The following is a 13,529-nucleotide window of genomic DNA, read 5'->3' as shown; positions in this document are numbered from 1 at the left end:
AATAAAAAATATCCTAGTGTAATCTCTGGATATCCCTAAACATAAAAATCAAGTACGGAGAAATTCAGTGGAGCTGTTTTTCCGTGATGTTCACACAAACAAACAAACAAACAAACAAACAAACAAACAAACAAACAAACAAACAAAAAACAGATAAGAAAAAAATTGAACTGAGCCAACTTTCAACACTTGTATACCTAACAGAAGAAGGAAACGAAGTCCAGAACGTGGAAAAAAATGAAGTGTTCCGACAAGATTGTAATTTTATTTATATACTTAATTGCAGACTCGGATCACATGCAAAAACCACGTAGTACTTGATAACAAAACATTATTGGTAGTATCAAGCATCTAGTAACGTATAGAAATTATTATTATCTAGCATGTACCCGGGGCTTCGCCCGCGTTTATTAATTTAACCGTTAGATGTTCTAAACCATTTATTTAAAAGCAAAATAAAAAGCATTATATTTATTTTCACACATCGTTTTTACATAAATTGTATGAACTACATTATTTTAAATTATATTGTTATTTTCACTGCTTAAGAAACCGGTTGGGGATGGTACAAATAATATTAAAATAATATAAAAGACCATATTGAATACAAGAACATTTCCTTTTTTAGAGAACTTCCGGATAAAATATTTAAGTGTCCTTCCATTTGGAGCTATGATGTACGGTGTGTTTGCCTTTCCAACTCTTGAACAACCCACGTATAGTTGACCATACGAGAAGTACGGTTTCCGAAGTTCGAGCCTTACAGCTTTAAGCGATTATCCTTGTGCCTTATTGATGGATATAGCGCAACTCAAACGAACGGGGAACCACAGACGTCTCAATTATAATGGTCTATCAGAAAGTATGATATGATACGATGCAATGCGATACGATACGATACGGTACGATACGATACGATACGATACGATACGATACGATATGATACGATACGATACTAAAAACAGTGTAATAAGGGACAAACGCCCAGAGGAATATTGGTGTTAAATAAAAAAAGAGATCAGTGATTTAGTAGAGAATATTGAAAAGCGATTTGGATTAAGTGATTTGGTTAAGGAAGGAGAAGGGAAGAGATAAAAGGTATGCTTGGCTTGTGTTTACTCTCACCCCAAGGGATCTCCATATGCTAATGATAAGTTTATTGAGAATTTATTATTAGAAACCAGTATTATTAGTGGGAAGTTTGAAGAAGATAGAATACTATTACTTTGAGACTGGAATGCCGTAATAGGTGAACAATGCCCAATGTTTAGTAAAGAAGTTGAGATGGACTTGAGGGTTATGAATTTCATGTTTTTGGTTCGTACTGAACTGATAATAATATATAAGTAATAATAATAACAACGTAAACGTTTCCACCTTTTCAATACTAAAATATATCCACAAAATTATAACTTACACGGTACTAGTTTCGACCCATCTAGGGGTCATCATCAGCCGTATTGGAGCAAAGATCACTTTTGGCGAAATCCTAAGAAAATGTTATTTTAAAGAATAACGAGTGAAATGAGATGTTATTATGGTAATAGTTAATAATACAAGGAATATACATACTAAGAGGTTTTTAACAAAGAATAAAGTATAAATGGGGTGTTGTAAAAATTATAATCATGGAAATCAGTAAGTTCTTGTATTGAAATGACATATATAAAATTATATATGGCTTAGGAAGAGGGCTTAAGGTGGGGCTGAAGGGTGCGGGAGAAAGTGTAATTGTCTTGGAAAAGTACCTTTGATTAAATTTAGGATTGAGTTTAGGTTGGCTGCATTATTGTTTCTGTGGAAAGTGATAAATAGATCGAAGAGTATGTTGGGTTTCTCTGAGATTTCATTGAGATTGTGACTGGCATTAAAGTATTGGTCTAGGTGTATGTAGTAATTTTCCATTATGTTGAGTAAAGGGCCCTTGTTTGCTAATACGAGGATGTCCATGTCTTGTTCAATATTGGTGAAATTATGGTTATAATCTTACATGTGTTGGCCGATGGCTGAAAACCTGTTGTATTTTATTGCGTTAGTGTGCTCGTGGTATCTGATAATGAAGTTTCTCCCGGTTTGCCCGATGTAGGTTCTTTACAGGTGGTACATTTGATCCTATAAACTCCTGATTTTAAAAAAACTGCTGGTCTTGTTTATGTGTGAAGTATTGTATAAACGTTCACGTTCTTATTGTTGGTTTTGAAGGCTATTTTAACGCCTTGTTTCTTAAAGATGTTGGTTAACTTGTAGATATCATTGTTGAACGTGAAGGTGGAAAATGTTAGAGGTTTGGTTATTTCTTTTTTGAGGGTAGTTTTTGGGCGATGTTTGTGTTTATTGATTATCCTTTCTATAAAATGATTGCTGAAGCCGTTGAATTTTGCGATTCCGCGGATTGTGTTGAGTTCGTTTTTTAGATCTTTATTGGACATAGGTATGCTGAAGGCTCGGTGAACTAGGCTGTTGTATGTGGCTCGTTTGTGGGACATCGTCGACATATCTGGCCCAAAAGAGAATGTTTTCGAATTCGTTGTCAATTTTGGTGTATTCGAGGAAGTCCAGGTATATTTCTGCTAAGATACCTGAGGCCGGTGACCCCATTGCCAAACCATTTTGTTGATATATGACATTGTCAAAAGTGAAGAAGTTATTGTCGATGATAAGTTTTAATATTGTGATAAAGTCTTGTATCTCTAGTTTGCTTAAGTGGCTGTTTTTGTTTCAATTGTTTAAAATTATCGGAATTAATTTTGATACTTGTATGCTTGGGTACATGTTTACAATATCGAAAGAGTGGATGGAGTGATCCGGTTGAAATCATGAATGAGAAATCAATTAACGCACCCACCACCCTCTTAAGACTCAACAATATTGATCCTCATATCAAATTCACACTAGAATCCGAATCAAATCAAAAAATCAACTTTCTAGATTTAACCATCACTAGAAACTCAGATTCTTTCAGTTATAAAATTTTCAGAAAACCCATTCAAACAGCCTCCACCATTCGCCAAGATTCATTGCACCCCCAGTCCCACAAACGAGCCACATACAACAGCCTAGTTCACAGAGCCTTCAGCATACCTATGTCCAATAGAGATCTAAAAAAACGAACTCAACACAATCCGCGGAATCGCAAAATTCAACGGCTTCAGCAATCATTTTATAGAAAGGATAATCAATAAACACAAACATTGCCCAAAAACTACCCTCAAAAAAGAAATAACCAAACCTCTAACATTTTCCACCTTCACGTTCAACAATGATATCTACAAGTTAACCAACATCTTTAAGAAACAAGGCGTTAAAATAGCCTTCAAAACCAACAATAAGAACATGAACGTTTTATACAATACTTCACACATCAACAAGACCAGCAGTTTTTTTAAAATCAGGAGTTTATAGGATCAAATGTACCACCTGTAAAAAACCTACATCGGGCAAACCGGGAGAAACTTCATTATCAGATACCACGAGCACACTAACGCAATAAAATACAACAGGTTTTCAGCCATCGGCCAACACATGCAAGATTATAACCATAATTTCACCAATATTGAACAAGACATGGACATCCTCGTATTGGCAAACAAGGGCCCTTTACTCAACATAATGGAAAATTACTACATACACCTAGACCAATACTTTAATGCCAGTCACAATCTCAATGAAATCTCAGAGAAACCCAACATACTCTTCGATCTATTTATCACTTTTCTCAGAAACAATAATGCAGCCAACCTAAACTCAATCCTAAATTTAATCAAAGGTACTTTTCCAAGACAATTGCACTTTCTCCCGCACCCTTCAGCCCCACCTTAAGCCCTCTTCCTAAGCCATATATAATTTTATATATGTCATTTCAATACAAGAACTTACTGATTTCCATGATTATAATTTTTACAACACCCCATTTATACTTTATTCTTTGTTAAAAACCTCTTAGTATGTATATTCCTTGTATTATTAACTATTACCATAATAACATCTCATTTCACTTGTTATTCTTTAAAATAACATTTTCTTAGGATTTCGCCAAAAGTGATCTTTGCTCCAATACGGCTGATGATGACCCCTAGATGGGTCGAAACTAGTACCGTGTAATTTATAATTTTGTGAATATATTTTAGTATTGAAAAGGTAGAAACGTTTACGTTGTTATTGTTATTACTTATATATTATGGACTTGAGGGTACAAAGAACAAGTAAAGATAAGGAAAGAAATAACTACGTTGGAAAGCTCCTGGAATTTTGTGAGGCAGAAAAATTCTATACTTTAAATTGGTTTTTGGTAGGGGGATCGAGAAGGTAAACTGACATATATTACAGCACAGGTGGAAGTGTTACTGACTTAGTAATGTGTTTCCAAGATACGTTAGGGAAAATAAAAAGGATAGAGATAGTAGATTGGCTGGAATCACACCATGCACTGGTAGGGATGAGGATAGGAACAAGTGTAGGAGAAGAAAGGGAGGGAGATACAAAGAGGATTTTAGTTAAGGGTTACAGCTATATTAAATACAAATGGGCGGAGAATACAAAACGAAAACTAGTTGACCATATGGAAGAGAGCTACAGTTAATCAGATGTGGATGGGAAGTAGCTTTGAAAGGAAATAATATCGAAAAAGTCTTGGACCTAATTGAACACCCAATAAAGAGGGTTGCAGGATAGAGCAAGGTAAGTGAAGAAAAGGGAGAGATGGGGAGGATGGTATAATAAGAAATGCGAGGTATTAAGGAGTTCAGTGATGAAGGCATTAAAAGAATATAGAAAAACCGGAGGGAATGAAGAAAGAGAAGCTGTCTGTAGATTAAGGAAAGAGTACAAAATTAAAATTGACGAGAGGAAGAAGCTATGGACAACGCAACAAACGGAGTTAATTAATAGAGAATGCAGGTTGAACCAAGCGGAGAGAGTTTGGGAAAGGTAGGTAAGGGTTATTCTGCCCGAAGGTAGGACCGAACCTCCGCAGAGGTGTTCCTGAGCCGGAGTTTACGTGCGGTAGGGTGGCCAATTCCTTTCCGCTCCTCCATTCAGTTTGGGAAAGAATAAGAAAAAATAATAAAGGAGGAAAAAGGTACGTATGACAAAGCAAGGATGGATTATGACCAGTGGGTGATATACTTCAGCGAATTATTAGACGAGAAGGACAAATGGAAGTTCGAGGATGGGATGAGGGGAGCATGGAGAAATATACAAGTTAGTGTATATGAACTCGATAAAGAAATCTCAATAGAGGAAGTACAGGATATGGTAGGTAGATTTAGGAGCAGAACGGCGGGGGGCAGAAATGGTATAAACAATTTATTTTGGAAATAAATAAGCAAATACAGACAGTTGGGGAGGGAATAGTAAAATTACATAACAGGATCTTCAACGATGATGAAATACCTAAAGAGTAGGAATGTGGAATTATTTGCCCAATTTACAAAAAGAAAGGGAAAAAAAATTGCCGTGCAACTACCGAGGTATAATGTTACTAGACTCACTGAGTACTACACAGGGGTTTTGACAAATAGGTTAAGGGTTTCGACCGAAAAGTATTCGCTAATATCAATGATTCAGGGTGGATTTAGAAGGGGAAGGAGGACAACAGATAACATTATGACAGTAAAGATGATAATAGAAAAATACTTAAGCAGGGAAAGAGGCTGTGTTTACGTAGCGGCCAGAGATTTTGTAAAATCGTTTGATACGGTGAGCAGAAAAGCGCTGATAGGAAAATGAGGTAGGTTGGGAATCTCAAGGAAGATGATACGGGCGATTTAGGCGTTATACTAAACTAGAAGAAAATCTAATTAGTTGGCCGATAGACTGCAAGATTGGGTTAAAACAGGGATGTAAACTATCGCCGATGTTAGGTTTATTATTCATTAATTACATCCCGGAAGGGCACGGAGGTGAAAAATAGGTAGTGCCAGTAGTACACAAACTAAGGATCTCAGTATTGATATTCGCAGACGATGTCATTCTAATGACATTAACAGGAGGGGGTTACAAATAAGTTTGAAGGAGTTGTCGGAGTTCGGTAGGAAATGGGCACTAAAATTAACAGCCATTAATTGAAGGTGCTAATTATACGTACGAATAGAAGGAGGAAAAATGAAGGGAAATGGATGGTACAGGGACAGGGCATAGAAGTAGTAGATAAGTTAGAATATCTAGGAGTGCTGTTAAATAGAAGAGGGGGATGGGATATTCATATAAAGAGAGCAAAGTGGAGAGGGATTGCTGCACTTTATGTGGTTAAAATCTTAGAGGAAAAATACCTGGAGATAAATTATAAGATACTGAGATTAGTGTTATAGACGTTTGTACTATATCATATGGAGCAGAATTATGGGGACTAGAAAAAAGGGATATCTTAAATGAAATTCTAATTTAGTAAAATAATTATGAGATTAAGCCTCCGTGTCTCAGACGGCAGCCCGTCTGCCTCTCACCGCTGGATACCGTGGTTCAAATCCCGGTCACTCCATGTGAGATTTGTGCTGGACAAAGCGGAGGCGGGACAGGATTTTCTCCGGGTACTCCGGTTTTCCCTGTCATCTTTCATTCCAGCAACACTCTCCATTATCATTTCATTGCATCTATCAGTCATTAATAATCACCTTGGGAGTGGCGACCCCATTGTAATACCAGCCTATATATGTTTCATTCATTACATTCTTGACCCGGTCTAAGACTGGAAAACAGGTTGTAGGTTTTCATTTCCAATTATGAGATTACCACAGTGTACAGCAAATGTGGGAGTGTATTTAAAAGTGGAATGCCTTAGAAGGGTACCGAACTACTGGATGCGACTGAAAAGAGGGGAGGGTGGTTTAGTGCTGCAAGAAGCTTACACACAGCAATTGAAAGGTATGTATGCAGAGAGCTGGTTGTCAAAAATTAAAACCTATGTCGAGAGTGTGCGGATGGGTTATATTTGGCTTGAGATGTGGAAGGGAAAAGGAAGTAGTAGCCAGAGAGCTCTGATAGCAAGAATTAAGGATGTACAAATGTAAAGACTGATAGAAGAATGCAGGAATAGAGTTTCGCTTAGTTTACTTCATAAGGTGTTCCAAGTCTCCAAGATAAATATAAGATATGGGGATAGAAGGATGAAAGGGTTTTTTAATATGGTGGCTCTTGGGGTCATATAAAACAAGCGATGGATTAGCAGTAAAGAAATCTCACAATGTATTTTGGGTGGGAACAAGACAGATGACCGAAATTCAGTAGGTTATTGCCCAGAAACAGAGAAGTTAAGGGTAAAGTTTCCAAGTGCTAAGCAGCAAGAGATGTGCAGACAAAGTGAAGAACAAAAAATTCTAGCGTGGGTTTCGAAAGAGTGGAACAACGAGGGGAACTTGAACCAATTTTTAAGTGCAGTGAAAAAATTATGTTAAAGAAAAGTGAAAGAAAGGGTATCATAGTCTAGTGGTTAGGGTTATGACAATGTGTAGATTAGCATGCTTTGAAGGTGCAAGAAGTGATTATGTAAGCGCTTAGGCGGTCCGGAATTTAAAGAGGAAGTACAACAGGAAGAAGGGACGTGAACTCAGCGCAATGTAATGTTTTGATAGAGACAGCTTGTAGTGGTACATTGTAATACCAGACAAGCTGACTCGTTCAGATAAAATGCGGATCAACACCAGGTGAGAGCTTGCAACTATTAATGAGATTGCCTTATTTTCTTTGCTTTTGTTAAGTAACCTAAAGTCACAGGTTTCTTAACAGTTTCTTTACTTTGGATCATTTGCCAAGTTGCCTATTAAATAGTTTCATTTATTTTGTACTGAGGGCTAAGTTAGCGGTTCCTCTTTTCATGTTGTAATAGTATTGCGGTATATTCTTAACCTGGTTTTGATTTGTTCATTTCATATAATTCAGAGTCTAAAAATGGAGTAAAACTCTGTATGGATTTTTTGAATAAATAAATACAAATAAAAATAAAGACTTTTAATGTTGCCATTGATGCTTTCACGGCCCGTACTTATAGACATGATACAGGCTTTTGGGCTTTTGCCGTGTGAAGAAAATAAGCTGAAATTCTTTACGTTTCGGAGAGAAATATGCTCTGTGTCATCAGGAGAAAATCTCGACTGTTTAATAAGCCCATGTTTGTACCTTGCCGTTTTTCTTCGACTTTACGTCGAATGTCTCTTAAGTTTCAGAATTCTTACTCGAACAATGAAATTAAATGGCGTATAATATGGATTTTAGTGCCGGGAGTGTCCGAGGACAAGTTCGGCTTGTTAGATGCAGGTCTTTTGATTTGACTCCCGTAGGCAACCTGCGCGTCTTGATGCCGAGGAAATTATGATGAAGAAGACACACGCACCCAGCCCCTTTGCCAGCAGAATTAACCAATTGAAGCGATGCACCGAATAGGAGTCTAATAACCGAAATCTCTATTATGAGTTAATTGTGAAAAACGCCATCAGGAACTGGAGTTAGATCCCTTTTCTGCGCGAAACAGAATTTCTCCACCCTCTAGCACAGCAACCAAGTTACACATTCTTCCACATGACTACTCCACTATGCAGGAACGTCTATATAGATCCTTATTCCGATGAAACCTCACTTTCAGAAAAAAAATGTTGGTTAGATCCCTTTTCAGCGCATCGCTTCAATTATGGGAATCGATCGCGGGACCCCTGCGACCAAACGCCAGCACGCTAATCATTTAACCGTGCACCCGAACACTCGAAAAATGACGATATGAATAATATTATTGGCTTTACGTACCACTAAATACTTTTACGCTTTTCGGAAATGCCGAGGAGCCGTAATTTTGTCCCACGCGAGTTGCTTTACGTGCTGGTAAATCTACCGACACGGGGCTGACTTATTTGAGTATCTTCAAATATCACCGGACTGACCAAGGATCGAACCTGCCAACTTGGCCTCAGGAAGCCAGCGCCTCATACGACTGAGCAACTGAACCCGGCGATAGTGACATCAACATTAAGTTCAATGTTTGCATGTTAACTATCGATAAATTCCATCCAACTATCCCTCTCCTTAACCTGCTTAATGTTCTATAAATGAAGAATATGTTAATCTTAAAAAAGATTACAGTAAGGATGTCAAATGTAAACTGTATTCCGCATGCCGAGCGTACACAAAAGGAAAAGAGCTCACTTCTGCCACCCTAGTCCATCTCCTAGATTCCGGCAAGTTCATTTCCTACTCAAGACTAACGAGGAAATGAAAATTGTAGTCCCCAAGTGCTATTTGAAAGTTGGTAAAGGGGAGGATGATGATAAAGAGGGCAGTATATAGATCAAAATAAAGCTGCCGCCCTGGGGTTAAGCTAGTCTTTCTGGAGTTAGTATCATATGTCTAAGGTGATAAATCTGAAGCGATTGTCGCTATGGAAACGAACACGACCCCTTTCTTCTCTAGAGAGAGATTAGTTCGTGATTTGTCTCATGGTGGGAAAAAGCTGGATTTTCTGTATAAAAATTGTGCAAACTGCCAATATAACATAAACAGAGAGCAGAATAATTTGGCGTAACCTCAAAGTATTTGTCTGCAAGTGAATTATAAGAACAACAACAGGCACCTTCAGGTTATCGATCATCAAGTGAGCAATAAGTCAGCAACTGTAGAATTTTTTACGCAGTGTTAGTTATATTCGTATATTTCCTTGTACGGAAAAACGATTTACTTGAAGTATTCTAGAAAGAGAGAAAGAATGAAAGGAACATTTTTCATTTCAAAACGAAAAGTCTTTTATGCCACGATCCTTAAACTTGTTATCCTCGCAGAATACCATTGTTTACCAGGTATGATTTCCATTAGATCCATTTCAATTTTAAATATTTCAGTTATATTAACATTTTAATTTTTAGTGTCAGATATAGGTCACAACAATCAATATATTATATAATAACATCCAATCACGAATTCCGAACCATACAATGTACATTAATTATATTGCTCGGAAAATGATTACATTATCGATTCGAACGTCTCATTAACAACTGTTATGTTTATCTGAGAATGCGAGATGGCAACTTCTGCCCTGCAGAATTTCTTTTACGCGCCCGTAATCTGAGGAGATGGGGCTTTTATTGCAGCTTTTGTTTTCGCACATATATTCCAAATTTACTATAGAAAATCTCGACTACACGAAGAAGTTGTATGCATAACCTAAGCGTGAGATTTTAGTAAAGGAATCTGCCACAGTCTGCTTACGATCATCGGAAAGGATCATGATTTGAGTCTTCTATAGTTTCTACGTAGTAATACATTATGTAACATCTATGTCACTATTAGAATGGTAAGGTACTCAACAAAGGAGAAGGAAAGAAGAAACAAATACCATATGTGTTGATTAATTTTCAGACTAACATCAAAGTGGAAACATGTATGCGTATACAGTTTTGTTGACTTCAAGCTTCAAATCTTTTGCAATGAATATGCAAAAGATTGCATGACGCTACTTTCTACTCATTTTCAACATGCTGAAATTCATAAAATTAACTGAAACATATATCGACTCACACAGGACTGGTGATAACAGAAATGTTCTCGAGATGCCTTCCGTCCTAAATCAGTGTTAAAAAAACGACAACATTAAACTCATACTTATAGACATAACAGGCTGCAACTCAATCACTTTACATGCAAAACAATGAGGCACTTACGTCATAATTAGCAAACTCTGACTTTCCAGGAGGTCCTGGGGGTCCTGGGTTTCCCGGAATTCCAGGTGTTCCGTCCCGCCCTGGTTCACCTGCAAAAGAACAACAAAGTTGAAATGGATGAGATTGTTAAATCTATTTTTACGAATGGTAGGATTGTCCCTATCACGAGTAAATGCAGGTCATGACTATGCTTCTGTCGAGGCAGATGTCTACTCGTTAGTCCAGCTACTGCTCCAAGTTATTGTTCGCGGTCCGCAGCCCACATTGCAAGCAGTTTACGTGCATTTATTAATAAAACTATTATAGAATAGAGAAACCGTCATTTCACATGCAAAAAGCCACTATTCTGGCTTAAAAATTTTGACGGTAACGTTCTGCCATCTAAGGTTGAATATTGTGGGAATATTTTCAAGGAATTCTCACTCTTCATAACATATGTACAGCGGTTGCACATACGTGATACTACAACATTTTTATTCTTATGAAGGTACCGGTTTCGACATGTTTTCAATGTCATAGTCAGCCTTATAGGTTATATAAAATATATGAGGACTGCTAAGCGTTGGCGGCATAATAGTCTTATGTTGTACAAATTTTACCTAGTGTGTGTATATTGTTGCCATAATATAGCTATATTATGTGAATTTATTCTCTTGCTTGGTTTTACGAAAGGCTGATGATATTGAAAACATGTCGAAACCGGTACCTTCATGAGAATAAAAATGTTGTAGCATAACTTATGTGCAACAGCTTTGTATGTATTGAAAAGGTGTATTTCCTTACATTAAAATTACTTGTGTGATTCTCTGTTCAATACGGAACAACCGTGAAGTTTTTAACTTTAGATATGTATTCCTCCAAAATATTAACAGGGAGCGGTTTTCTCACGCGCAACGGTGAAATGTCTTCCTGAAACGTACATTAAGGGGACTTACTAAATAAATTAGCCTATGATGATTATTATTTTTAAAGTGGCCTAACATCTACGGTAGGTCATCGGCCTTAAATAATCCGATATTAAATTTTGTGCTACAAATATTAATTTCATTTTTCTAAACAACAATTCTCTCTGGGCATTTTGAAACCTGATTTCCTTATATGGATGCCAACTGAAAATGAAATGGCGTATGGCTTTTAGTGCCGGGGGTGTCCGAGGACATGTTCGGCTCGCCAGGTGCAGGTCTTTTGATTTGATGCTCGCAAGCGACCTGCGCGTCGTGATGAGGACGAAATGATGATGAAGACGGCTCATACACCCAGTCCCCGTGCCAGCGAAATTAACCGATGATGGTTGAAATTACCGACCCCGCAGGGAATCGAACCCGGGACCCCTGTGACCAAAGGCCAGCACGCTAACCATTTAGCCATGGAGCCTGACTACGAATGCCAACTACTTAAATACTTATTGTTATAGGTACGAAATAATTCTGTAATACATATATAGAAACATACTGTACATATATACCTTTAAATTACACACATTGAGCTTGGAGCTTTCACTGTACTACCGATCTTTACCATAATCAACAAGTCCTAACATTTTTCGTAGAATACGGTACGAACCAATGAGATATGACGATCCATTTCTAATACCGTACTGGCAATGACAAGGATTCCAAACACGACTGCCTTCATAAGAAACTACAGACGAATCACAGGTCAAAATTGGTTGTATACATGTTTCAAAAAAGTTTTGCATCATCCCTGTGTGTCAGTAAGATGGTATTGCTCTCTTAGCTTGTCCTATAAAGATTGTAAAGCCGACCCTTAGGATGACTATAAATCAACGAGCTAGAAGGAAGGCTATAGAGTGGCTGTTGCGCCGCCTTATTTGAATCCATGCTTTAATCCATCAAAAGAAATGGGCGTGGTGATGAAGCAAGTACACAGAGTGTAGAAATAAGTAATTCACAATTTTCTTAATTAGGAAAGCACTCAAAATGCAGAATATCTCTTTAAAAGGGCATTGAAAATACAAGATATACATCATTATATGTTGCACAAAGAAGGAAAATGATACATTTCCAGATATTAAGAATGAACTCACTATACATTTGCCATTAAATACATTTACCACTACTTAGAGAGAATGAAAATATAGAACAGAAAATCTTGAACAAAATAATATAAGATGGAGAAATTATTCATATCATTGGAATCGTTCTAATAAAGCAATGTTTAGAAAGTTTATAACCGAAGAGATTGAAGACTCATTATTAGATTAGTACACAGGTACGTATCTACGAGATTTTGCTAAGGAATATTGGAATATATATTAAGCTCTTCTCCATACGATTTGTTTAGTGAATATGATATAGTAATCTTACTTGGAATTGTTTTAATAAATCAATGCACTGAATTAACCTATAATGAAATGAATACAATTATAGTTAGAAAAACAATACAGTACTATGATGGAAATTGTTCATATCCTTATAATAATAATAATAATAATAATAATAATAATAATAATAATAATAATAATAATAAAAATAAAAATAATATAATGAATATGGCATCCGGAGAGGCTTGGTGCAGATCTTACGAGTTGACATCCTTGGGCGATCTGCGAGTCTGTGAGGAGAGGGCCATTCCTATAGGATGATTACTTTTGTTGAAGACGACGTAAGAACCTTGTTTTCGGGTTAGAGCGTTAAACAACTAAGGTTAAAATCCTCTACCCAGTAGGGAATCGAACCCGTTAAAAAGGCTATCATGCCAACCAGTTAGCCATGGAGTCTGCCGTTAACATCAAGGGAGACCTCGAAGAAATAGGTTTACAATCATATGATGCGCACAAACGAGACCATTTCAGGAAAAAGCATTGTGACTTTTGTGGCTTTCCGGGAGGTGATGCGAACAACTGGTGCAAAGTGGTCGGATGAACGC

At 37.1% G+C, this 13,529-nt stretch overlaps 1 protein-coding gene across 1 annotated transcript in view; it reads right to left on the bottom strand.

The window, feature by feature from the left end:
• The window catches only part of LOC136880060 (collagen alpha-1(XVIII) chain-like), a 256,097-nt gene that overhangs the window by 71,472 nt on the left and 171,096 nt on the right, over positions 1-13,529 (bottom strand). The window contains exon 9 of the mRNA XM_068228774.1: positions 10,635-10,729. Within this exon, the coding sequence (XP_068084875.1) occupies positions 10,635-10,729 (95 nt within the window). The remainder of the gene's footprint in view (positions 1-10,634; positions 10,730-13,529) is intronic.

This window comes from Anabrus simplex, chromosome 1 (assembly GCF_040414725.1).
Source record: "Anabrus simplex isolate iqAnaSimp1 chromosome 1, ASM4041472v1, whole genome shotgun sequence".
Taxonomy (NCBI): Eukaryota; Metazoa; Arthropoda; class Insecta; order Orthoptera; family Tettigoniidae; genus Anabrus; species Anabrus simplex.
This window is presented reverse-complemented; position numbering and strand designations above follow the sequence as displayed.